Source organism: Electrona antarctica (genome assembly GCF_951216825.1).
Source record: "Electrona antarctica genome assembly, chromosome: 15".
NCBI classification, from domain to species: domain Eukaryota; kingdom Metazoa; phylum Chordata; class Actinopteri; order Myctophiformes; family Myctophidae; genus Electrona; species Electrona antarctica.
Window position 1 is genome coordinate 29082779 of NC_136796.1, and position 27976 is coordinate 29110754.

General features: G+C 44.5%; 1 protein-coding gene across 1 annotated transcript; it reads right to left on the reverse strand.

The window, feature by feature from the left end:
* Positions 1 to 900: 900 nt before the first annotated feature.
* Positions 901 to 27782, reverse strand: smap2 (small ArfGAP2; the record flags this gene model as incomplete). Its single annotated transcript, XM_079523120.1, has 10 exons — positions 901 to 1378; positions 3686 to 4137; positions 4886 to 5045; positions 7876 to 8014; positions 8369 to 8436; positions 8597 to 8656; positions 8918 to 8996; positions 9186 to 9271; positions 10122 to 10255; positions 27677 to 27782. 10 exons carry the CDS (start codon positions 27780 to 27782, stop codon positions 1247 to 1249), a joined length of 1416 nt encoding a protein of 471 aa, XP_079379246.1. The 3' UTR covers positions 901 to 1246.
* Positions 27783 to 27976: the final 194 nt, after the last annotated feature.

Below are 27976 nucleotides of genomic sequence, written 5' to 3' on the forward strand. Positions count from 1 at the left end.
ACTGGCTTCAACTTTAGCATTGCAACTTTTCAGGAAAAGAAAGCATGCCGTTTCTATTAGCTTGGATTCACCATCGATGATGTCACTGGTGGACGGGTTTCTGAACTGCCCACAGCCTTCCTATGAGACACAGACTGAGTAGGAAAAAATGGTGGTATTTTATCATGAACATTAGTTAGGACCAATTATAGGAAGAGAAGTTGAAAGTGGTGAAGTGGTCCTTTAAACGTTTGTTTTCTAATTGGAATTTCTTAAGAATTTTCTTTAACTTTAAATAATTTTAGATTTGTTTTTGGGAATGTTTTTTAAAACTTAAAAACAAAATGTAGGAAACCCATAAAAATGTGTCTGTGACCCATAAGTGGGTCCCGACCCACTGTTTGGGAACCAGTGCTGTAGCTCAGCGAAGTGTGGCTGAACTGTAGATGAGAGGAGAGAGTGTATGGCTGGAGAACTGGCGTCAAAGAAACCTCCTCCTTCTTCTGACTGGTCTCTCTACCCTCCTCTTCCTGCGTTGCTATATAAAGAATGTCTTAATGAAAGAGTTTGTTTCTGTCTTCCCAGCTCCGATGTCGGTCAACAAGCTATTGCATCGCTGTTTCTCAATATCTGGTCCAGCCAGGGGGCCGAATAATAATGGACCCTTACGGGTCTGTTACTCTGAGACCCCCTTTTCCATTCAGTTCTTTTTGGTTCTTAGTCCATGAGCTCCAAAATTGGAACGTTAATTATGACTTGAGTGGGCAAAAAATATACCTATATTAAATTGTTTATAGGATCAATAGTACATTAATATATGATAACCCTTCCACAGTAGTAGTTTTTTCATATTTTCTATTTTTTGCATATTTTCCTATATAATGCCTCATTTGCATATTAAAAAAATAAAATGTGTAATACAATAAATCATTGTCTTTGTGTAAGTAATCAACTGGGGAAGTTTCATGGTGATAACAATTTAATATAGGTATGGTTTTGCCCACTCAATTCACAATTAACGTTCCAATTGTGGAGCTCTGGCTCATGGACTAAGAACCACAAAGAACTGAACCGGTTTCCATTGGGAACCAACGGGTAGAAAAGGGGTCTCAGTGTGTACAAATGGGAGCGATTTGGTTCCACTCGTACCGTACGCTCTCAGAGTTACAAGACCAGCGGGTCCATTCGGATCCATCCCCCTGGCGGTCCCCCGGAGGGCGAGATTGAGACGTCACTGACATTATATCTTTTACCTACGCCGATGACATCATTTCCAGACCTGCGCTGCCATCTGTGTGGGGTTCTGAGTTGTCTGTCCTCCCATGTGTTGTTGGCCACTGTATCCATTCATGCCGTTGGTCGTTCCGTAAAAGTTCATGCCCGCCACGTGCTGAGTCATCTGAGAGAGGCAACAGCACACACACACATTAGACTGTTATGAAGTGCTCAGTGCTGGAAAAAAGTACTCAAATGTTTTACATGATACGTAGCTTGCGGAGTTAGTTCAGTCCGATATACTCGAGGGGTTTCATGCTGTGCTCAAGGGCGCATACATATACTCAAGGGGTTAATATGCTGCATTACTTACATGCTTTTTGGGAATGTCCTGTGGTTATACCATTCTGGAAAGAGGTACTGGGGAAACTTGGAGACTGGATGGGGCTAATACTACCAGAATGCCCGAGGTTATGTCTCTTGGGTGATCGCACAGTGCTGCCACAGGGGGTCACCAAGGCACAACATGCATTAGTGACTGCAGGTCTTATTACTGCAGCCAGGTTGATTTTGAGAAAATGGAAGAGCTCTGTTACGCCAGAGATCACAGACTGGACTCAACTTATGACGGAAACTGCATCCTTCGAATACTCAATTGCCAGGAGGAACAATGTTAAAGGGAAGTTCCATGAAATATGGGACTACTTTTATTTGTATATTAAAGGATGGTTGCATTAACAATTTGTAATTGGTAATACATTACGGATATAATCACTATTGTTAACAACAGAATGTGGAGGGGTGTTGTCCATTGGGGTTTTTCTTTTTTGACTGCTAGTTTTTTTTTTTTTTTTTTTTTTTTTCTTGTCTCTTTCTTTTGTGTAAGTCATGTGTATTTTGTATGCTTTATTGTAAAATCATTAAAAAACTTTGATGACAAAAAAATATGCTGCATTACTATGTGGGTGCAAGACCCACATGTCATTCGCTGATGTGGCAGTCAACTGACCCAGGGTATTTAAGCTCACTAGATTGCATTCTTCTTCCTGCCTTCCTCCATGGAAGCTTTGAGCAAGGAAAATTAGAGAAGGAAGTGACATGGTCACGTGACTGTACTGCGCCATGAAACTTTCATGGGAGCCAAATCTCGCACCGGAAGTGACATGTATACAAAGCATTGAATGGAGCAAGCTGGACCAGCTCATAACAAACATTATTTATGCACCATTGAGACCTGTGTCATATAATCGGTTCAGGACCATGAAAGACATATCACAGTTTGCTTTCTAATCACTTGCTTTTCGATGTACATGCACAGTACATCATTTTATTTGGGGATTTAAGGTATCGTTTCTGTTCCGGGGTCTCGCGAGATTTGGCTGCCAGACAGGAAACGGTGGGCAGTCTCGCGATACTTGGCACGTTCAGAAACGTACTTTTTGCTCTTTAGATACGAATCTGCCGTCTGGAATTGCGTGATAGTGAAAATGACGTCGGTGACCTTACAGTACCTCCATTTAATATACCTTGGCTTTGAGAAGGAAGAGAAGTGGTCACGTGACTGGGCTGACACTTTCATGGACGCTTTCATGGGAGCCAAACTACCCGGAAGTTTGGCAGAATGCACTGGAGTCAATGAGAGCTCAGTGACCAGCCCATGAACAAACATTATTTATGAATGACTGAGACCTTTTGTAAAGTAATCACTTCTGGAAAATAACAGAAGACATGTAACACATTATTGTCTGCTGTGTTGCTTTTCAATGTGTACACTGTGTAATTTTTATAGAGGTATGGTATCTAAAGAGCACAAAGTACCTTTCTGAACGTACCAAGTATCGCAAGACTTCCCACCGTTTCCTATCTGGCAGCCAAATCTTGTGATACTTCGGAGCCAGAAACGACACCTGCTGCTGTTTAGATCCTCAGATAAAATGATATACTGTAGGCCTACTGTGCACTCTGTGCACATCGAAAAGTAAGTGATTAGAAAACAACCTGTGATATGTCTTCTTTTATATTCCTGAACCGATTATATGACAAAGGTCTCAATTGTTCATAAATAATGTTTGTTATGAGCTGGACCAGCCGGCTCCATTCACTGCCATGTATTCATTGCACTTCCGGTGGGAGTTTTGCTCCCATGAAAGTGTCATGGCGCAGCCCAGTCACGTGACCACTTCTCTTCCTTCTCAAAGCTTCCTTGCCTTCCTCTGCATATGGGTCCTGGTTGTTGTTATGTGATGTTTGCTCCCACCACCTGTTATTTCTCCCTGCTCTTAATGTTTAATGATGGTGTTTAATTGTGCCGAGCAGGGAGAAAAATGTAGCAGAGCCGAACGCCAAGCTAAAATATTATATGCACACTTGTAATCTCCTTCTATAATAAATATTGGTTAAATCTATTCGTGAGTTATCTGACTGAACTCTCAGTCACAGTGTGTGTACGGGTCCATTTAGGACCAAGTACTGTAAGACAAACACAACATACCTGGGCAATGTTCCACTGTAGCTGCTGACTTTGTTGCACTCCGTAGCCCTGCTGCTGGTGATGTGGGCCGCTCAGACCTCCCAGCATGCCTTGCTGCCCTATCAGGCCATTGTGCTGCTGCTGCTGTCCCAGCATGCCTTGCTGCCCTATCAGGCCATTGTGCTGCTGCTGCTGTCCCAGCATGCCGTTCTGCTGAACTCCCATCATGCCTTGCACCATCCCCGACATGACCGGAGCCTGTCCTCCCATCATGCCACTCTGCTGTCCCATCATGCCGCTCTGTGGTGCGGCGGCCATCATTCCACCTTGCTGCTGTGCTCCCGCCATGCCCATCTGCGACGCCATCATGGTACCTCCTCCCATAGCTCCCCCGGCCGCCGCCTGCGCCAGGGAATGATGGTACGACCCGTACGCTTGGGTGGGGTAGCCCATCTGGTGCATGTACAGTCCAGCTGAAAACACAATGGTCGTGACATTTGCTGAATTAGCCCTTCATCGTTTGTGTGTGTGCGCGCGGGCGTGTGTGTGTGTGTGTGTGTATCTTCCCCAGGTGTATCTCATTTGTAATCAGCCCTCATGTGTATATTAGCCTTGTTCCCCAGTCAGTCCTTGTCGGCTCGTTGTGTGTGTTGCATCATGCCAGGCTGTCTGTGATGTCTTCTCTCTTCACCTGCATTAAAACACCCAACCATATGGCTTTTGAACACTATTCTGCCTGGCTGTCCTGCTTTGGGCATTGGGCCTACCACACGTGTGTGTGTGTGTGTGTGTGTGTGTGTGTGTGTGTGTGTGTGTGTGTGTGTGTGTGTGTGTGTGTGTGTGTGTGTGTGTGTGTGTGTGTGTGTGTGTGTGTGTGTGTGTGTGTGTGTGTGTGTGTGTGTGTGTGTGTGTGTGTGTGTGTGTGTGTGTGTGTGTGTGTACTTGCGTACTTGCATGGAGAACTAGTAAAGACACTTACTGTATACGTAACATGCTCTCCATTGTATCACACATGCACTTTTAAACACAAGTCCTCCTCCCAGGAATCTTTCTTTCTGTTTATATCTCTAATCTCCCATCATGCACCACACTGCAAACAATCGTCCATGGTGCCCCTTGACTCAATGTAGGCCTATAGCACTTCAGGTTGACATGTAGATACAAATAAATATTTGACTATGCATCTTGATTTGAGACCGTGGGGCATTTGAGAGTTCTTACCATGGGCAGAGACAGAGGGTGCGGATGCGTACAGAGACAGGATTGAGTCCTTGGACAGTTTTTTGACAGTACCCTCTTCAGTTTTGGCTGCCGGGTCCAGGAACAAACTGAGGTTGTCGGGGACAGAGGCAGCCACTCTGGGCATGGAGCTCGACACATGCTGCAGCGGAACCAGAGGAGCAATGCTCTAACATAACCAAATATTATTTTGAAGACAGCACATTTTACCTTCTTTTTTATTTATTTTTATTTAAAGGATCCCCTGTTTGATATGCATTAGGCCAATGGTTCTCAACTTTTTCAGGCCGCGACCCTCCCACCCTGACAAGCACTTGAGGCAAGGAATTGAGGCAATTTAGTTGGACTCGGTTTCACACGTGAATATTGTGGAAAATAGAAGCTAGAAGCTCACAACAATAATCTACAAGCTCCTTGCAACGTGAGGCGTTGGCTATTTTCTTCTTTTATTAATATATTTTTTTGGCTTTTTCTGCCTTTAATGATAGGATGAAAGTAGTCTGACAGGAAATGGGGAGAGAGATGGGGGGGAAGACACACGGCAAAGGCCGTCGGAATCGGGAGTGGAACCCGCGGCACAGCTGGCTCAGCAGCCTAGGTGCCCAGACGGTTGAGCTAACCGTCAGGCTGGCTCAGCAGCCTAGGTGCCCAGACGGTTGAGCTAACCGTCAGGCTGGCTCAGCAGCCTAGGTGCCCATACGGTTGAGCTAACCATCAGGCTGGCTCAGCAGCCTAGGTGCCCAGCCAGACGGTTGAGCTAACCGTCTGGGCCAGATCGGCTATTTTCAATTGTTGCCTCTTTCTTATATTATTTCACAATTTGGCCAATGTTTGACCAGTTTTTATACAGTAGGCCTACTATGTTGATTACTTTTGATGCAGTAATGGTCTTTTTCTTTTCTTTTTTTTTTGCTGAGGCATTACAAAATGTCTTAAATTGTCACTTTACTGTCATCTGGGGACCCCCCCTGAAATGGTATGTTGAGAACCACTGCAATAGGCCCTCACAGACCCCCATTTCATAAGGTGTTTTTCCAAATTGCTGGTACCCCATTATAACATCCTCATTGTTCATTTAACTCTGAGAGTGTACATAAACATATGGACCCTTACTGGTCCATTTAACTCTGAGAGTGTACATAAACATATGGACCCTTACTGGTCCATTTAACTCTGAGAGTGTACATAAACATATGGACCCCTACTGCTCCATTTCTTCATTTAACTCTGAGAGTGTACATAAACATATGGACCCTTACTGCTCCATTTAACTCTGAGAGTGTACATAAACATATGGACCCTTACTGGTCCATTTAACTCTGAGAGTGCACATAAACATATGGACCCCTTACTGCTCCATTTAACTCTGAGAGTGTACATAAACATATGGACCCTTACTGCTCCATTTAACTCTGAGAGTGTACATAAACATATGGACCCTTACTGGTCCATTTAACTCTGAGAGTGTACATAAACATATGGACCCTTACTGGTCCATTTAACTCTGAGAGTGTACATAAACATATGGACCCTTACTGCTCCATTTAACTCTGAGAGTGTACATAAACATATGGACCCTTACTGCTCCATTTAACTCTGAGAGTGTACATAAACATATGGACCCTTACTGGTCCATTTAACTCTGAGAGTGTACATAAACATATGGACCCTTACTGCTCCATTTAACTCTGAGAGTGTACATAAACATATGGACCCTTACTGCTCCATTTAACTCTGAGAGTGTACATAAACATATGGACCCTTACTGGTCCATTTCTTCCCATTAGTTCACTCTGAGAGAATCCAAACTATCACTCATTTAGCTGTCAGTGGTTCTCAAAGTTCTCAAAGGGGTCCTTGAGGGTTTTCCAGGGGGTCCCCACAGCTACATGTGTTACTATTACAATGTAACCACTTTAAACAGATGATGTATACATCGGCTATTTGGAAAAAAGGAAGCTCACAATGCGTTGCGATGTGATGCAAGCTCTGCTATTTTCCTAAATGATTTGAATTTTTGAAACATTTTGATAACAACAATGTTGTATGGGATCCCTCCCTAGCACGATACATTTTGAGATGGGGGTCTGCTGCGTCCAAATCCATTTGGGGGTCTTTGCCATGAAAACGTTTGAGAAGCACTGATGCATATGCAGTGGTGGAAAAAGTACTCAAATTTTTTTACTTAAGTAAAAGTATCAATACTGCAATATAGAAATACTCTTACACTTACAAGTATAAGTCTGGAATTCAAAATGTAATTGAGTAAAAAGTACAAAAGTATTGGCATCAAAATGTGCTTAAGTACTCAAGTAGGCTATTCATTATGCAGAACGTCCCATTTCAAAATTTAAAATGTCTAAACATCTTATAAAATAGCAGATCTGCAGCTTGTAGATCGCCTATTTTCAAATGGCCGAAAGGGCTATAGTGGTTAATGTATTATGTGTTGTAATAGTAACTAAAGTAACTAAAGATTTCAAATAATTGCAGCTGCGTAAAAGTACAACATTTGCCTCTGAGATGTAGTGGAGTAGAAGCAAAAGTATTGGATATTTAGAAGTACAAACACCTCTGAACTGTACTTAACCCATTGATGCCTGGTGCAACCTATACGTTGTTCTACCCTTGATGCCGGCGCTCTCTCTGTGTCTCATCAGCTATTGTTATAATTTAGCTATTGAAAAATAGCAGATCTACAAGCTCATAGCGCGCCACCGAGTGGCGCGCTATGAACTTGTAGGTCTGCTATTTTTGAAAAAACACAACTATTTAAAAAAATAATGAATCAAAATTTGAAGGTTTTCAGAAACCTTAGGTCAGGCCCTAGAAGGCGTTCCCAGATTCAGCCTCAGGTATCAATGGGTTAAGTACAGCACTGTGTGTTTGGTATACATACATTCAATCAATCAATCAATCAATCAATCAATCAAAACTTGACATCACTGATGCATATAGTATGTCTCTCTTACGGCGGTCTGGAGGGCGGAGGCAGAGCAGGAGGCTGGCAGTGGGCTGAACAGATCCAGGGCCGACGCCGACGCCGCCGGGCTGCCTTTGTCTTCTGAAAGAGACGCCGCACCGTTGGACACCGCCGGGCTGGGGGAGGGGCTGGGGGAGGGGCTGGGGGAGGGGCCGTCTTATAGCAGCAGTAGCAGCGAAGGGAAGCATGACAGGATCAACTGATTTGCAAGTGTAATGTTGAGCACAGAATGTGCATGGAGTGTGTGTGTGTGTGTGTGTGTGTGTGTGTGTGTGTGTGTGTGTGTGTGTGTGTGTGTGTGTGTGTGTGTGTGTGTGTGTGTGTGTGTGTGTGAGTGTGTGCATGTGTGTGTGAGCAGGTCATTACCGCTGCTCTTGACAGTATATGCTAATTTGCCATATCACTGTATACATGTACTGTGTGTATGTGCGTGAATGGGCATTTGGAGTGTGTGCGTGCGTGTGTGCGTGCGTGCGTGTGACAGCATACCCAATCCAAGCAGATCTGTAACAGACGGGGACTGTAGTGTCCTTGGACTGGCTTCTTTTTTCTGCCACAGCAACCAACAGACAGAAGGAAAATAAAACACTGTGGCTGTAAATACGTCTGCGCTGACAAGTATCAGCACCAATTATGCAGATGGATGTAAACAGCAGGACACGGATCATTTCACTGTGTAGAGTACCAACACAACAGGGAAACAGCCTCACCAGTTTCATCTTCTCAAACACGACCGGCTCCTTGGGGATGTTGTCGCAACTCTTCTCTTTCTACAGTACAAACACAGAGAGAACAATAAGCCTCGTTCAGAGTCAGTCTGGCATCCCAGCACGTCAGATTTTTGCAACTAACGCAGGTGCATTGACGATGTTTGAATACACTAATCCGATCTGATCACTTGCAAACAACAGTGTGTGTGTGTGTGTGTGTGTGTGTGTGTGTGTGTGTGTGTGTGTGTGTGTGTGTGTGTGTGTGTGTGTGTGTGCGTGTGCGTGTGTGTGTGCGTGTGTGTGTGTGTTGTGGACACTCACCCTGAGCATCTGGATGTCAATAACCTTGTCCATGTATTTTTTCCTATCATACTTGTCCCTGATGAAGATCTCTGTAGACCTGCACAGTCTGTCAAGGAGACAATTGCCTAGGTGCTGTATTACTTTAGCTCACTCACTCTCTCTCTCAAACACGCACACGGACACAGCCGACACACGCACGCACGCACGCACGCACGCACGCACGCACGCACGCACGCACGCACGCACGCACGCACGCACGCACGCACGCACACAGTGGTAGGGATACTGGTCCGTCTCTGGACGTTGGAAGCACTCAGGTAAGAAGGCCTCGTAGAGACGTCTGGCCTTGGCGTTCCCCATCTCCTGAACACACTGATGGCAGACAAGCACAAAGCAGCTGTGTGATCATGACTTGAGCCAAAAGGAAAACTGGAACCAGCTCCCTCCTTTGATCAGGATGGCAGGAGTGTTCATTTTAACCAACGCTCGTCATGCAATTAATGACATGCATCTATACTACTAGTCTAGATGCCCCAGAGTGTTGACTTGACACATGCTACTACTAATGAAGTTGTGTTCAACGCAGGTTCAGGAGTAGATACCACCTCTACCTAATCACTCCCATTCTCTATCTCCTTATCAAGTTCACCTGCGTCCCTATAGTCTCACAGCCAATCACGTAACATTCCCCACAGCATAAATACACCTCTTATGTCATCTCTTACCTGTTTGATACTGCCTCGCGCTGTCAAAATTCACCCCCACCTCCCCAACTAACCCCCTCCATCCTCAGCCTTGCCCCGCTAACACTTCTTTCTCTCTCCCTCTCCTAGGAGCCCCCGGGGGGGGGCAGCGTCCGAGCCGAGGCGACCGACCGCTCCCGAGCAGAGCACGGTGGTCATCATGCTCCCGATACTACGCCCCCACCCTGAGTCTCGCCCTCCCCGGGCTCCTCATCAATACACCTACATCTCACTCATCTCACTGCAATAAATAATCCTAATCTTGAGCAGTTGAAGTGGTCTCCTACTAGTGAAGTATAACTAGTAGTAGCATGTGTCAAGTCAATTCTGGGGCAGTATTGTATCTAGCATGCATGGTGTCAATATTGTGGGCCTGTTGTTCTTGTACATCTAGCATGCATGGTGTCAACGTTGTGGGGGAGTCCTACATCTAGCATGCACAGAGTCAACACTCTGGGCCAGTTGTGCAGCCTTCTGACCTGGATTTGTTCCTGCGTCCACTGGTCCAAGTTGACCGACTTGACCTTGGAGATGTGCACCCCAAGGTTGCGATGGATCCCTGCGCAGCGGATGCAAATAAAGATCCCCAGGTTCCATGACGCCCACCTCGGACCTAGTGGACAAGAATGGCGAAGAGGAGATTAGACGTCAGGCAGAGAGCGAGAATAACAGGATCTTCATACCAAACTCTCTTGACACGAATCATTAGACACACTGACCCAAAATAAACAGGCAAACATCACAGCAAAATGTTTAGACAGTGAAGAGGTTGGAAGAGGTTAACAGAGACACACTTTGAGAGGATGAGAGTATGCTGCTACGGGGATTTTTGAGAAGGGGGGAATGAAGAGCGACATGAACAAGACAGATTAATTTTAGTCCAATTATAGACGGGTTGAGCCCAAAACCTCATTTGTGAGTTGGAATTCAGCAGGGATTCCGTGCCTATAATCCCGTGTAAATCCTGTGTGTACTGACACATAATAGGATCCACCACAAGTGTTACAGCCTACATAGCTGATAGTGAGACGAGACAGTGAGCGCTAAAGCACGGACGATTTTGGAGAGTCCTAGCCCACTGATTACTGCATGGTTTGACCAATAATGTCTTTAAAAAGAAAAAAGAAAAGATGTAAATTTGTGCGTGCGTGCGTGCGTGCGTCTTCTTTCTTCTACAGTACGTGCTGCACCTTGGGGGGTGAGAAGATCATTTATTATGTTGCTCCTTGGTTATTTTTTCTGCTAATCTTACGCAACGACCCTCTTTTGGAAAATGCAGTCTGCTTCAAAGAGAATGCCAGAGCTTTGGTGTCTCTCATCTCTCTCCTCTTGGCCTTACCTCTTTTTCTTCCCACTCTCCCTGCCCTATCTCCTCCCTTCTCCTCTTCCCTCTCCCTGCCCTATCTCCTCCCTTCTCCTCTTCCCTGCCCTATCTCCTCCCTGCTCCTCTTCCCTGCAGGTTGACTGGATGTTGTACAGCAGTGGTTCATTTCAAGTCCCATTATATATTCGGCTTTTGAGCCACGGGCCACCATTTGATGACATTTAGCCTCTCAGACCCAAAACTAAAGAATATTTTGTTGTCGTTGGATAAGATTTTGTCTACAATTCCATGCTTTTGGCAAACGTTTATCAAAATAACAATTATTCTACAGTCTCTAATTGTGTAAACTTCTGGCAAATGAAGTAATGCAGATGTTTAACAATAATGTAACTCTCCATCCTTTAGCTGGGGACCACCTGGAACCCCCTCAAGCACTGGTGGTCCCCGGACCACTGGTTGAAAACCACTGTTGTACAGTGTACACTGCATATTGCCTATACTTCTCTTCAGCTCCTTGATGCATGCAGTACACCCTTTTTAGCACTAGATGGAGGAGCAGCATTTGGTTTGGCTCTCTCTGTGAACTCTGAGCTGACTGCCATGTCAGGGAGGGGGAGGGGGGGGGGGGGGGGGTAAGGAGGATGTGCAAAGAAGGGCCATTCTATGCTAATGAAAGAGGAAGTTCATTTTGGGAAACAGAAACCTGCATGCGAAACCTTCCCCTGCGTGGCGACAGGGGAAACGCTGGGCCCAGTTTGTAAGTAAGACAAACTGGTCTCTTGTCTGAGTTGCATCCTGCGGGGCGTGTGCTGTCAAATTACCTTCTCTGACTAATTGTTCTCAGAACAATTTAATTACTAACATATGGTTGAAAAACAATTGACAATGCAAGCGCACAGTCATTGATCTTCCTATTATGTGCACAAACAATTATGAAAGATAGATTAGATAGTCTGACTAACAGACCAAGAATCAGTAGCCACCAACCTGACTGCCTGGTTTCAGAATGCTGGCTAATAATAGTAGAATTACTGAGCAAAGCCTACTTAACCGCGCTCTAAACACTGGCACTGGGGGAGAGAGAGAGAGAGAGAGAGAGAGAGAGGGAGAGAGAGAGAGAGAGAGAGAGAGAGAGAGAGAGAGAGGGAGGGAGAGGGAGGGAGGGGGAGGGAGGGGGAAAGGGAGGGACAGAAAGAAGATACGGAAACAGGGAGTGTCGGGAGAGATTTAGCACTGGAATTAGTTATTTCTATTTGTCCTTCCCAGACCTTCTCTCTATTCCCACATCAATCCATCCAACTCTGTCTCTGTGTGTGTGTGTGTGTGTGTGTGTGTGTGTGTGTGTGTGTGTGTGTGTGTGTGTGTGTGTGTGCGTGCGTGCGTGCGTGCGTGCGTGCGTGCGTGCGTGCGTGCGTGCGTGCGTGCGTGCGTGCGTGCGTGCGCGTGCGCGTGAGCGTGTGCGTGAGCGTGTGCGTGCTTGTAAGGGCATTTTCTGTGTCCATAAAATATCTCTTTCTGTGACATTCTTTCCCCATTTCTCCTGGCTCTCTCTTTCCCTTCCCCACAATGCTGCACAATAAATACATAGCATTTTTATTTTTCATCATGATAGGAATTTCCAAAAGGAATTTTCAGAGTTTTCCATGGTGTTAGCTTGCTAGTGCATTGGTTTTGAATGACCATGGGAATCTATGAGCCGCCATGCTGGCACCAAAATCCAAATCAAATTGCTCTTCCTCTTTCGATCTCGACTTACAGTAGCTTGACTTTTGTCCAGAACGGCGCCTCACCCAAAGGAAAAACAGCACAAGTGCTTTTTATGAATGCTCAGCATTTGGGGCGAATGAACAAAAGTATCGGCATGCCCATATGCTAGCGTTACTACAGAGCCGTACCAACTAAATGTTCACATCTCCATATGCTAGCGTTACTACAGAGCCGTACCAACCAAATGTTGTACATTGCAATATCAGTGGTATGATGATGAATATGCAACTCCCTGTCTTTTGTCTGTCTTTCTAAAGCGTATTTGGACGTAATGTTTCTGTGCTAAAACAACATTCAGAGTTACAGTAGTTATATTATAATGTATTCATGTATGCTTTATTAATGATCACATTTGTAATGCTCGCCAAAATATGTTTAGTTAACTTATCAGAGTTCGAAATTCCAGTACAGTGACAACACAAATTGTCTAATTGATTAATTGATTAATTCTCACCCAAGAAAACCATCTTTGTCATTGAACATTTGGAATGTTTTTTCTTTTTAGTTTGTCTTCCCCCCCCCCCCCTTTTTTCATGTAGGCATACCCTATAGGCCCATGATATGGCCATGTTTTTAGGGAAGACAACCCTGAAGTTGTCTGTCTGGTTGTCATGGTTACTAATCTGATTCTCCAGAGTGATTAGGGGCAAAGAGTGTCATCAGTGGAAATCTGGCCCACCTGGATTTCCCTATAAGAGTCGGCTGGGCCACGATCTCATTCGTTCTCTCACTATGAAGCACCAAACGAGCACTCCAGCTGTTTGGTTTTGTTAACTTAACTTTACAACTTGCTATACTGTACACTGTCTCTCACACACACACACACACGCACGCACGCACGCACGCACGCACGCACGCACGCACGCACGCACGCACGCACGCACGCACAAATGGGCGGTTGCAGGTCAAACACGCACGCTCACACAAATTCGCAGTTGCAGGTCAAACACGCACGCTCACACAAATGGGTGGTTGCAGGTCAAACAGCAATGCAACAATAAAACACACACTGCTATTGAAAAGGTCAAGCTTTCTCATAAGCGGTGTGCAGATTCAATTTCCCTTTTGTGGCTGCTTGAGGACTCATGAGTCTATTTAGGGCGGCAATGGCTCAGGGTAGAGTGGCCGCATGGCAACCGGAAGGTTCTCAGTTCAATCCTGGGCTCGATCCCGGGCTCCCCCAAAGTTAGTATTGAAGTGTCCTTGAGCAAGACACTGAACCCCTAATTGCTCCCGATGAGCCCTGTTGGTGCCTTGCATGGTTTCCTCCGCCATCGGTGTATGAATGTGTTTGTGAATGTAATGCACAATCTATGTAAAGCGCCTTCGATAAAGGCGCTATATAAAAGCAACATTTTATTTAGTTTGTGATGCATGAGTCAAGAAGTGTGGGAGAAAACAAACACGACTAAAAACAAAGATTAACAAACACTCTTACATTCAACATTCAGAGTGGTGGGCATCACTGCTGCCTTACACAAGGCCGTCAAAAAGCCTTTCTTCCCCCGCAGAGAGCGGAAATTGTGTAAACGTTCTTGTTTATTATGGCAGAGAAAGAATGCCAAGACCTTCATGTTGGTGGACACAAACACTAGCTGGGTTTGACTCACAGATAGCAGTGTGTGTACCCGATTTAAAAGGCACGCTTCAGAGAGGCAGAGTACGAGTATATGTGAATGAATGAATCATCCGCCTGGCAAATGTACAGCTGTGTTTATATCAGTTGAAGAGAAAACAGAATCGGTGGACGAGTTAAAAGCACCGATGGACAAAACGGAAAGTGATGGTTTATAGTGGTCTCGTACAGATGCCAAATGGTGTACTGTACATTAGTTGTTTAATCACCTGCTGGGATTCGGTAGGGGAACACAGGGTCCTACAGTCACTGTTTGCACAGACAAGTGTGCATGCCCACTTACCCACTTACAGTACGGTACGGTACACACACACACACACACACACACACACACACACACACACACACACACACACACACACACACACACACACACGTGAGCAGGTGCATGTGTTGCTCATTAGCCCATATCCCACTAGGATAAATGGTGGTCCCTGCAGGTGCTGGGATTATCCTTCAGGGGAACTGTCATCACTGGGCCCTGTCCCCTCCCCTCCCCTCAGCTCCCCTCCCCTCCCCTCGGCCAATACACAATGTACAATCTAAACAGAACAAAATCCTTATTCTAAATTTAAATAAACAGTGAGAGCAGTGAAGTAGGCTAGTGCCTTCCCATGTCCTTGTTGCTACACAGCCTTCAGCCACAGAACTAAGCCAGAAAACCCAAGGCTTCTCAGTGACCCAGTAAGAAACAGCATAAGCAGAACCAACTCAGCAGATGGACACTTATTGATGACCTTCCAATTACCACTTTACAGAACATTCTAGCCTATCAATTAATGCATTTTGAAAAATGTATATATTTGGTTATAGTTTTTAACATACGTACACATGCATACAAATAAACTTGTGACAGATAAACATTTTAGCCCCTATCAACCTTTAAAAAAATGATGATTCAATGATTTGAAATCGATACAGTTACTATTTAGCAAATGCATTAAATGTGTGTGAAACTTGTGGATAGTGCAGGTTTTTTAAGGGAAAGATTTATTATTATGGATATAAATAACTAAATACAGTGATTCTCTGGCAAATAGGAACATTGTATTTGAACACATATGGACACACCCACACCTTGACATGAACACAGAGAATACACACATTTTTCGATAGACCAATAGTGCTATGTGGAATGTAAAAGTAATTAAACCAATATTTTTCTTTTTTCTTCTTTGAAAGCAATAAGGTACACCCGCACACTGTGTATCTGCTCTACACCCGCACACTGTGTATCTGCTCTACACAAGAGTATTGTCTTATTTAATGAAGCAACGTTTCGGTCACTAGGGACCTTCCTTTTTTCTTCTTAAAATTGCTAAATATAATGCACAAGTACTTAGAATTAATTAAATGTGTTATTTACATTGCAAAACGATTCGATACCGATTATTTCCATTGCAAAACGATACGATACAAAGTCAAACGATACGATACGATATTTGCTGTTTACATAACGATTATACTTCGATTCTTTAAATTTAAATTGATATTTCGATACAGTTAGCCTACTACAGTATATCGTTACACCCCTACATACCGGTATTTGGCTAAACTGATATATCTGTCGGGCTGCGTAGATACATAGGCCTACAGTATGTAGTTGGTAGAGACTCTTGTGGTCATATTCATACATAGATACATACTCTACTAGGTAGTCTAGACTTTTGGGGTGGCGGTGGCTCAGGGGTAGTGATGTAGTCTCTCTCCTTGTTAGTAAATATACTTCAGTAGAGTGGCTGGAAGGTTGCCAGCTCGAACCCGGGCTCCCCCAGAGTTAATGTCGAAGTGTCCTTGAGCAAGACTCTGAACCCTTAATTGCCCCTGATGTGCTGGTTGGTGCCTTGCATGGTTTCTTCCGCCATCGGTGTATGAATGTGTGTGTGAATGGCTGAATGTAATGCACAATCTATGTAAAGTGCCTTGGATAAAGGCGCTATATAAATGCACCATTTGTAGTCATTGTATTCAGTGTTTCTGCCCCAGTGACCAAACAAATGTCATGCCATTAAAGGGTTGTGAAAATCATAAACAATCAGTGGATTGTAACGTGATGAGTCAGCTCATTCACACGTATCAGACAAATGTTTGGTCATTTTTTTATTTTAATGGCCGCACAATGCTTTTCCAATGGGAGTCACATGGTTTGACCAAACATTTTTGTTTGATGGGGGGAGGGTCAGAACACCACCAGCAATCAGCAATCAAACAGAAATGTTTACTACACTACTGAAGCAATTACCAAGCAGCGCTGCCTGTTGTTTTTTTTGCGTCTTTTGTAATTTGTCACACTCATGCATTCATATTATTTATTTTGTGTGGTATCTTGTTTTGAGAAGCGCTACATGTATTGAAAAGTGTGTCAAGTCAACATCAGAGCCAACACAGTTAGCATAGCGTTCAGACCATAAGAGTGCTGTGTCACTTCCAGACAGGGCAGGGCAGGGCAGGGGTGACATTGAACCGGTAACCGTGCCAACCTCCTGCGTTTACAATGTGACTCAGTGCCAACTTGGCCAGAAAGAGAGAGGGGGGAGGGGGCACCCAGCCTCTCCTACAGGCAGCCAATCATTATCATCTCCTCGTTTCAGGAGGACCACCACTAACTACCAACCGGTGGAAGGATGACAGAGAGACGGTGGAAGAGAGCGGGGCGGGACTGTGGATGGAAAGGGAGTAATATCGCCATGGTGACCCTCGGGTGTAAACGTGAACACGAGAGCGATGGAGACAATACAAGGAAGCCCCCCTCCCCCTTCCTTGTACTCGCACACACACTCGAAACCCTTTGAGGATAGGGTCGAGAGACAGACGCCAACAATCACCTGATTTGCCCTCTCTCTCTCTCTCTCTCTCTTCCCATCTCCCCATTATGGTGCAGTCTGCCGTAGCATAAGCGATTGACATATTTGCTAACACAAGGATATCCATGTGGTCGAATGCTTTTAGACCCATGCTATTAGGCAGCCTGGGAGTGTCTGCAGGCTTTTTGAGAATGTCCCGGTGGACGTACAACCCCTTAACCTTGAAAGTATTAGCGCCACGCTCTATACTCACTGAGATAAGAGTCATCACAGTAGGTGTGGACATTATGAGGAAGTGGAGGAATCATTTATGGGAGATACAGTACAAAGAGAGTGCGTAGTCAATAACTGGCACCTAAACTGTCAGCAATACACGGTCAAATCAGATATACAAGGTCCAAGGTGCATTAAAACATAGTAATAGATAAATAGCAATGGATCAATAAATACTGTAACACTATGGAAGGCACAGGCAGCAATGCTTCTTGTGCAGGCGGATAACCTTTCCAGCAGATAAAAATAGCAGCAGGTGGCCCAGGCCGGCCTAGCGGTCCGGCTGGTAATCCAGCCTGACAGCGGGTCGCGGGTTCGAGTCCCGATCCCAGGCGACCTTTGTTGCGTGTCTTCCCCCCATCTCTCTCCCCGTTTCCTGTCGACCTACTGTGTACAGTATCTATCAATAAGGCAAAAAGATAATATCTTTAACAAACAAAATAGCAGCAGGCATTGTGTATGTAAAATAACAGTCCCGTATGGTCCATTTAGTTTGACGTGTAAACTCTCTGAGTTAAACGAACATGGGATTTTACTGTGTGTGATTCTCTCATCATCTTGCCACTATCCATAAGCTTTTGGGTTTCTGGGATAGTTCCAGTCCACCTGCTGTGCTGCTTGTGGATGTTTTCTTGTGTGCGGCACAGGTGAAAGCACCCACTACAAACGATGCAGACAGTATACCTTCAGCCACTTCCCGTTTCTAGGCCCAAACAAACCACACAGTAATCTATGTCAAAGCACAAAGCAAACAAGATTAGACAAAAGCCCTGTCCAACACCATATGGCTGAAAACATCACTAGGGATGGACCGGTATAAATGCATTAATGCTGATGGGTTTCTCTCTCTCTCTGTGTGTGTGTGTGTGTGTGTGTGTGTGTGTGTGTGTGTGCGTGCGTGCGTGCGTGCGTGCGTGCGTGCGTGCGTGCGTGCGTGCGTGCGTGCGTGCGTGCGTGCGTGCGTGCGTGCTGTAGGGGCATTTTGCATGGGAAGTGTATTCTATTACACTTCCCAAGAGTTCCCATGTATAGTACCACCTTCAACTGAATGTGCTAATTAGATAATTGGTGAAATCTCTGGCAAGCAACCCTTCTACTGACAGTGGAACAGAATAAAAAACACCGCTTGACTTGTTTCCACAGATACATATTGTGAAGATAGCAGATCTACAAGCTCACAACTAAGTTGTGACACAAGTTGTGAGCTTGTAGATCGGCTATTTTCACAATTATTGCCTCTTTCTTATTGATGATTTGGCCAATGTTTGAGCAGTTTTTATAGTATATAGTTTGTTGATTACTTTTGATGCAGTAAAGAAAGTACATTTTTGAGGCATTAAAAAGATCTTAAAAGTCAATAAACTGTCAAAATAATGTGGGGACCCCCTCAAAATAATGTGGGGACCCCCTCAAAATAATGTGGGGACCCCCTCAAAATCATGTGGGGACCCCCGACCCACGATTGATTGATTGATTGATAATTTTATTCACAGTATGTAGAATGGGTACATTTTAAATGAAAGCACAAGTCAATACAAAAACTGCTACGAGGATGAAACCCTGAAAAGCACTAAGACTTATTTACATCAGGGTCCTCCATTGGTTGAAAAACTACTGGTAAATGGTGCATTTATATAGCGCCTTTATCCAAGGTGCTTTACATAGATTGTGCATTACATTCACCCATTCATTCATACATCAATGGCGGCGGAAACCATGCAAGGCACCAACCAACACATCAGGAGCAATTAGGGGTTCAGTGTCTTGCTCAAGCAACCCCATTCAACATCACCATCATTCAGGCCTACGCCCCAACATCCACGTATGAGGACAGTGAGGTGGAAGACTTTTATGAACAACTACAAGAGGTCCTAGATCAAACTCCAAAGAAAGACATCATGATTGTACAAGGAGACTGGAACGCAAAGGTTGGAGAGGATGCCTACACCAACTGGAAAGACGCATGTGGTCCATATGGCAACAGCGAGACCAACGACAGAGGCCTAAGGCTTTTGGAGTTTGCCAGGTATAACAACTTGTTGCTAGCGAACACACTTGGCCCCCACAAGGCCTCCAGACGATGTACCTGGCACAGCCAGGTACACAGGAGAGTACCACAACCAGATCGATTACATCATGGTCAAGAAGCGCTTCCGCTCAAGCATTAATACCGGGAGGACACGCAGCTTTCCAAAAGCAGACATTGGGAGTGACCACGACCTCGTCCTGATGTCTTTCCGCCTACGCTTGAAAAAGATCAAAAGCTCCAAGTGCACCAGAATGAAGTTTGATCTGGACAAACTACGAGACCCTGAGGTGGCAGAAGCCTTCAAGGCAATGATAGGAGGGAGGTTTGCACCACTGCTCATCCTAGGCTCAGAAGAAATTGATGTCAATAGCACAACAACTACGATGAACACAGTCATAACCGAAACTGCCACTGAGATCCTTGGCAAACTCCGCCCAAAGAAGAAACCTTGGGTCACCAATGAACTGCTAGACTTATGTGACAAGCGAAGAGCCCTGAAGAAGAGTAAGAACACACCTGAAGGATCTGATGCTTATAGAGAAATCAACAAGAGCATTAAGAAAGGCATGCAGTCAGCAAAACAGAACTGGATTGAGGGAAAGTGCCAAGAAATTGAGAACAGCCTGAATGCCAACAACAACACCAAGAAGGCTTATCAAATTGTTAAGGAGTTAACAAGACCAAAACCGACCAGAGTCTCTGCAATCCAGAGCAAGACCGGTGAATGCCTAACGGAAGAACAGAGCATCTTGGATAGGTGGACAGAATACTGCTCTGACCTCTACAACCACACGGCAAATGGAGATCCAACAGTCCTGACATGTCCTCAATCAACGGAGGAAGAAGACAAGCTCCCCATCCTCCGTGAAGAAGTTGAGGCAGCAGTCCGAGCACTGAAAAAAGGAAAAACAGCTGGAGTGGATAACATCACAGCAGAGCTCGTCCAAGCAGGGGGAGATGCCATGATCGGCACCCTCACCATCCTGTGCAACAAAATCTGGCAGAGTGGTGAATGGCCTACATCATGGACACAGTCACTCATCATCACACTTCCGAAAAAAGGCAACCTTCAACTTTGCCAAAACTACCGCACCATCAGTCTCATCAGCCATCCCAGCAAAGTCCTTCTGAAAATAATACTGAATAGGTTAAAACCTCAAGCTGAACTGATCATAGCGGAAGAACAGGCTGGATTTAGGGCAGGGAGGAGCACCACAGAACAGATATTCAACCTGAGGATTATCTGCGAGAGATATCTGCAGCATCAACAACATCTTTACCACGTGTTCATAGACTTCAAGAAAGCCTTTGACCGGGTATGGCATGCTGCGCTGTGGGCGACCATGAGGAAGTATAACATCAGTCCTAACCTTGTCAATGTCATTCAACATCTGTACAACAAAGCTACCAGCGCAGTTATCTACAACGGAGCTATCGGAGACTGGTTCAGGACAACAATTGGAGTGCGCCAAGGATGCCTTCTCTCACCCATTCTCTTTAACATTTTTCTGGAGCGTATCATGACGGATGCCCTGGCAGACCATGAAGGAACTGTCAGTATTGGAGGCAGACCAATCACCAACCTCCGCTTTGCGGATGACATTGATGGGCTTGCCGGAGAAGAAAACGAACTTGCCAGCCTAGTGGAAAGGCTGGACATCACTTCCCGAGCCTATGGAATGGAAATCCATGCAGAAAAAACAAAAATGATGACCAACAACGTCAGCGGCATACGCTCAGACATCCAAGTAAACGGACAGTCACTGGACACGGTCTCCAGTTTCAAATATCTTGGAGCAATCGTGTCCGATGAAGGATCCAAACGGGAAGTTCTTGCCAGAATTGCGCAAACAACTGCTGCCCTGGCAAAACTCAAGCCCATATGGAAAGACAAAAACATTAGTCTGGCATCAAAGGTGAGACTACTGCGATCACTTGTCATGTCAATCCTTCTTTATGCTTGTGAAACTTGGACCCTTACAGCTGAGCTACAGAGGAGGATACAGAGCATGGAGATGAGATGCTACAGAAGACTCATGGGTATCTCCTACACCCAACATGTCACAAACGAGGAGGTACGGCAAAAGATCAGCCAAGCCGTCGGCCCACATGATGACCTTCTGACCACTGTCATCAAGCGCAAACTGAGGTGGTATGGACACATCACCAGATCCTCAGGCCTTGCAAAGACCATCCTGCAAGGCACTGTACGAGGTGGCAGGAGAAGAGGGAGACAAAAGAAAAGATGGGAAGATAACATCGGAGAATGGACACACTTGAAACTCAGCGAGGCAATGAGAGCTGCCGAGGACAGAGAGGGATGGAGAGAGCTGGTCAGCAGATCGTCTGTGGTGCCCCAACGACCCTCCGGGGTTACGGGATAGGTGAAGGTGAAGGTCTTGCTCAAGGACACTTTGACACTAACTCTGGGGGAGCCCAGGTTCGAACTGGCAACCTTGCGGTTTCCATCCAGCCACTCTACCCCTGAGCCACTGCTGCATAGACAGCACACACCGCACACACTGCGCTGTTCGTCTAACTCCAGACTGTAAATATGGACCCTCACAGTTAAATGAACACTCTGGGATTTCACGGCACATGCTGAGAGATGGAACGTATAATTTGGCCTTTAGGGAGAGTCAGGAGTGAGGAGGTGCTGGTGGGATTCAATTAAAATAGCCTGCGGTTGTGTATGTGCTCAGTGTCACAGTGAGTGTCTTACAGTGTTTGAGGCTCCCATCGCATCATCAAAGGGCTCATATATATAGGCTGTTACTACACAGTCAAAATCCTCAGTGTTAATTCAACTCTTCGACTCTGCTTCCATCTGCCCACTAACAAGAGTGTACAGATGGAACCAAAATGGTTCCATTTGTACACTCTTGAGAGTTGAATGAACACTAATTTTCTGTGTACTACATGAGGTATGTAGATTTATGTTCACAATTAGACTATAGGTTGTACTACAGTTAGTCATGCCAATCAGAAAAATCTGTTCATGCATATGTGCAAAAGCATGAGAGAGAGAGAGAGAGAGAGAGAGAGAGAGAGAGAGAGAGACAGAATTATTAATTTGACTGTTATCTATTATGTGACCTTTATCAAATTACAGCCACTCAATCACAATTTGTGATTGAGAGTAGGCCAGGGTGAAATGTACACGGTCAACTGCATGTCTTTTATTTTGATTTCCATACATACTGTATGTACATAATGTGTTAACAGTTGTTTTCAACCAGTGGTCCAGGGACCACCAGTGGTTCCAGGTGGTCCCCAGATAAATGATGGAGAGTTGGTAACCAAATTGACCCTTATAGAACTTTAACTGTTGAGAATGCAAAATGAAATCAAATGGACCCTCTCAAGAGTTAAATTATTGTTAAATATCTGCATTTCAAGAAGTGCACGCACGCACGCACGCACGCACGCACGCACCATGTTTCCTTCATTATGGAGCTGACTGATCGTTGGTAGCTGTCAGTCACAGTGCCACCCAAACACGCACGCACGCACGCACGCACGCACGCACGCACGCACGCACGCACACACACACACACACACACACACACACATGCATGTTCACATACATAAACACAGGCATCTCAACTCTGCTGGTTTAGGACCTGTTCCGATTTCAGTCTAGACTCTCTTGGTATATGAGACACAAATGCTGAAATGTGTGTGCACGCATGCTCGTGTGTGTGTGTGCGTGTGCGTGTGTGTGTGTGTGTGTGTGTGTGTGTGTGTGTGTGTGTGTGTGTGTGTGTGTGTGTGTGTGTGTGTGTGTGTGTGTGTTGTTTGTGTGTATCCCATTCCCACTGAAATGTTTCCATGGCTCTAATGGTTAATTTATCCTCCGTCGTACAACGGCATCACACAATGAAAATAGCCGATCTACAAGCTCACATTGCGTTGTGACATGACATATTGTGAGCTTGTAGATTGGCTATTTTGGGCGCGCAATACTGGTGCACACACAGTATGAATCAGGCTTAAGTACCTCCCTAGACACAGATAACAATGCGTGGTAACAAGAAACCTTTCCAGTCAAAGGCTGTTGTTATGAACCATGTTACTCTAGTCTATGACAGTATAGCCGGGGAGCCAGCACCACAAAATTTAGAGGACCTGTGATGTCATGACATACTTTTTTTTGTGTTTTTGAGTGGTGTAAACCACTCCTACAACTGGCTTTGTTAGTGCAGAAAAAATGAGCATGGTTGCTATGTTTACCCTGTTCACCCGGGTGTGATTTCATTCAAAACTGCACAGACTAACAACTGGCTTTGTTAGTCTGTGCAGAAAAAATGAGCATGGTTGCTATGTTCACCCTGTTCACCCGGGTGTGATTTCATTACGTCAGACATGATTTCATTACGTCAGACAGGCTATATTACACCACTCAGTTCACACGGGTGTGATTTTTTCTATTCACTTGGTCATTATGGTCCACAGAATGAGAGGTCTGCTCTGCCGAAAATATCACGAAAAAAAGTAATTTTTGTATACCCCACCATAGACAACCAATATAAGGCAAAATTTCATCATACTTTAAGTAGCATGTGACATGTTAAACTAGGGTTTTTTCATGATTCTGAATCCATTCCAAGCATTAGTTTTGCACGAAAAACACTCCTTGGCCTAAAAACGGCTATAGCCGTCATCATAAATGTGATGAGGGCTGTGAAGTGGATATGGCCAAATTTAGGCCAAGGAGTGTTTTTCGTGCAAAACTAATGCTTGGACCGGATTCAGAATCATGAAAACCCTAGTTTAACATGTCACATGCTACTTAAAGCATGATGAAATGTTGCCTTATATTGGTTGTCTATGGTGGGGTATACAAAAATGGCCATAACATTTTTTCGCAATGTTTCCGGCAGAGCAGGCCTCTCATTCTGTGGACCTTAATGACCAAGTGAATAGAAAAAACACAAATAAAAAGTATGTCATGACATCACAGGTTAATCCTTAACCATTGAGCTTTTGGGCCTGTGGCTCCCCGGCTAGTGATCTTCTCAACCTTGTTACTTTCAACAACCCCCACTTTAAAGACCATGGGGATCCAATTATCTTCTTTTTGAGTGGTGCAAACCACTCCAACAACCAGCTTTGTTTGTATCCGTGTTTGTTTGTACCTGTACGTGGGGCCCAAAAGAATGAGCATGGTTACTATGGTCACTGACATTATGTCAGACCACAGCTGATCAGGCTATATAAGACCTTGCACCACTCAGTTCACACGGGTGTGATTGTTTCTCTGGGACCCCAATCTAGTATGAATCATCCCATTCAATGGAAAGGAATTACATTCAAATGGTGGTAAAATCATCAGCCTCTGTAGACATTTTTAAAGCACAGCTCAAGACCTACTTCTACACTCTTGCTTTTAATTGATCTTTTAAATTCCTTGTTATTCATGTCCTCACTGTATTGCATTACTGCTATTATTTTAATGTTTTATGTCTTGCATGTTGACAACCACTGCTGAACAGACAGTGCTGTTTGAACAGCTTTCATTCAATAATGTTGGATAAAGCTGTTTTCGTCAGCCAGGCCAATGGGCTAGCAGTAGCACACATTCACTAACCAGCCAACCCTTACGGGTCCATTTTCAGACGTTAACTATACACACACAGCCAGGATTTTAGTGTATATTTGGTTGCAGCAGACCTTGCTTTATCCACTTAACCCTATACCACTTGACCGGAGTCCCTCAAAGCTCTAGTCTATACTAATGTCTTTTCCGTTTTCACTCTACTATATCTTTGCTGAAAAAATATGTATAGGCAATGCGTTGTGAGCTTGTAGATCAGGTATTTACTGTGATGGTTTTCCCCCAGAATACAAATGCTGGGGTCTCCAGTCACTCTATCTACTGTATGACAGAAAAGACAGGAGAGAAGTATAGCGGTCATGTCACTGGCTGGAGGTCAAACAACGCATGTCTGTCTGTCTGTCTGTCAGTCTGTCTGCCTGTATATGTTTGCCTGTCCACTGGACCACATGTCTCTATATATACACCAGCCTCCTTGTCCGACTACCAGTTTGCAGTTTACTTTGACATCTGGTTTCTCAATCTGTGTCACTCTAAGCCCCTCAGTCTATATGTCCATTTTATTTTAGGCGGACTGTGCGAAACATTAGCAGGATTGCCTTTTGTTTTCCAGGAAATACATGACTCAATAAATGATCAGTTATTGATATCACCTGTTAAATCTGCTTCAGTCATGAAGGGTAGACACCGACAAACAGAGGAACAAATATGCTTTGTCATATAATGTGAACAATAGCAAACATGTATGATCTACATCTACAATTTATATTTATTTATTTTTTATAATGTCTGAGTTGTTTTTGAGGGACCATTAAAGTTTTCACAGATAATGACATGCCCAATACCAATAGGGATGCCCTCTAAATCCTGACCTATGTTTTCTGAAAAAAAGAATGATCTTCTATACTCTACACAGCAACAACTACCCCAAAAGGGGTTCTCATCTTGAAAGGTAAAAAAAACAAAAAAAAACAAATGGGTTCCCATCCTAGTGGTTATAAAGTGTTGACACAACAGCATGTTAGACTGATTACTTCCCCATGTTACTTCCCCATGTGTGTGTGTGTGTGTGTGTGTGTGTGTGTGTGTGTGTGTGTGTGTGTGTGTGTGTGTGTGTGTGTGTGTGTGTGTGTGTGTGTGTGTGTGTGTGTGTGTGTCTGTCTGTCTGTCTGTCTGTCTGTGTGTGTAATAATACCTCTGTTTGCTTGTGTCTCTATCTGTCTGTTTGGTCATCATTATCTGTCTACCGCTGTGTGTTCTGTGTTTGCCTGTCAAAGTTCTAGCATGGAGACCTGAGGCAGAGCAGCATCATGCATCAGTTTAGCCTATGTTCCTTTTTTTCTAAACATGACATGCTGCTGTTTCCCTGTATAGTTATTAAATGATTGTGAAATCCATTAGATTACTTGGCTATTTACCCCCCCACGACTACCATCACCAGAGTACTCCCATCAATCTCCCAATTACGATCTTTTGGGAGATTGATGGATGTTGGAATTGGATAGAGTAATCAATTAGAAATGTGAATTACAATCAATTATACATTCATAAGTTTCATCAGTTATCAGTTAAGTGGGTCTTGTTTTTCCTGCATTTGTCACATGAGAAAAATGCATTTCAGTTAGCCCAGTATGTCAAATGATTGCACACCATGGTCTACTGCTCAGGTGCCCAAACACAATACATCATTATTGGAATGTGGAGCTTGTTTTCACTACATGGTAGTGTAAGGTGATGATAGCCTACAAACATCAGCACGTGTGTGAATGTGTGGTGGCCTATATTGGCATTGGATGTAGAAATAAAATGTAGGCTATAGGCCCACATACATAATCATCCAACTAAGGCATTTGTGATGTCTCGATTAGCTTAATCGTTATCTTTTCTCTTCTCAACCAGACAACACATGTCAAAAGAAAACAAGCAAACAGGTTACAGAGTCCAAGGCCTTTCCTTTCATTGAGGTTATTGACCTATATACACAGAAAGAATAGTGTGTGGCAAGTGCATGCTCACATGCACGAATACACACTACTAGGCCTACACAGTTAAAAACTCAATGTTCTAGAGTTACGAGTTACACACACACACACACACACACACACACACACACACACACACACACCTGCTACTGAGAGTCTCACCCTGGGAAGTGGGAACACATTGTACAGGGCGACCCAAAGTCAGTGCAGGGAGGATGGTTTATTCTTTACTCTTTTTTATCCTATACGGAATAAGAGGAACATCCTCGTGGGACCTGACGTTCTTGCAGCATCGTAGGCTACAATATAATTGGCCCGGGATGGAGAATGTATGCATGCAGCCAGCCGGGGGGCAGCAGCAGCAACACGGCATTTTTCTCCAAGCCAAAAGAGGTTGAGTCTGAGTCACTCATGATGCATCTTCAGTAACGTTTGTAAGGTATAATGATATCCCCCGCGTGTCACTGACTGTGTCAGTACTGTAGCAGTATTGATTTGAGGCTATATACGCCGCGTGTCGTGTCAAGTATAGTAGCCTACAGCTATAGTAGAAAACACATTGACATCACATTATTAACATAACATAACATAACATAACATTACATTACATTACATTACATTACATTACATTACATTAGGCTACTCGCACACATATAACCTACCTTTTGATTCACAGTCTGCGCAGAATTTATTCTGTTCCAGGGCTAGTAAAGAGTTGAGGACGGCTTGGTATCTGTCAATGTCTTTAACGGATTTGCCCGTCATCATCGCACTATTATTTTGCCACCCCCCCCACAGTCAGTCCGCAGTTATTTGGGGCTATTTGTGAAATAGCCTGTTAATTCTAAAAGCCAGGATTTTTTTTCCTGCCCACAAAATGAGACCTATATATTTCTTTGAGTATAATGCAGAAGGAAGCGATGCGCTTTGGTTCCTCTTCCTCTCCTCCGCGAGTTTGATTC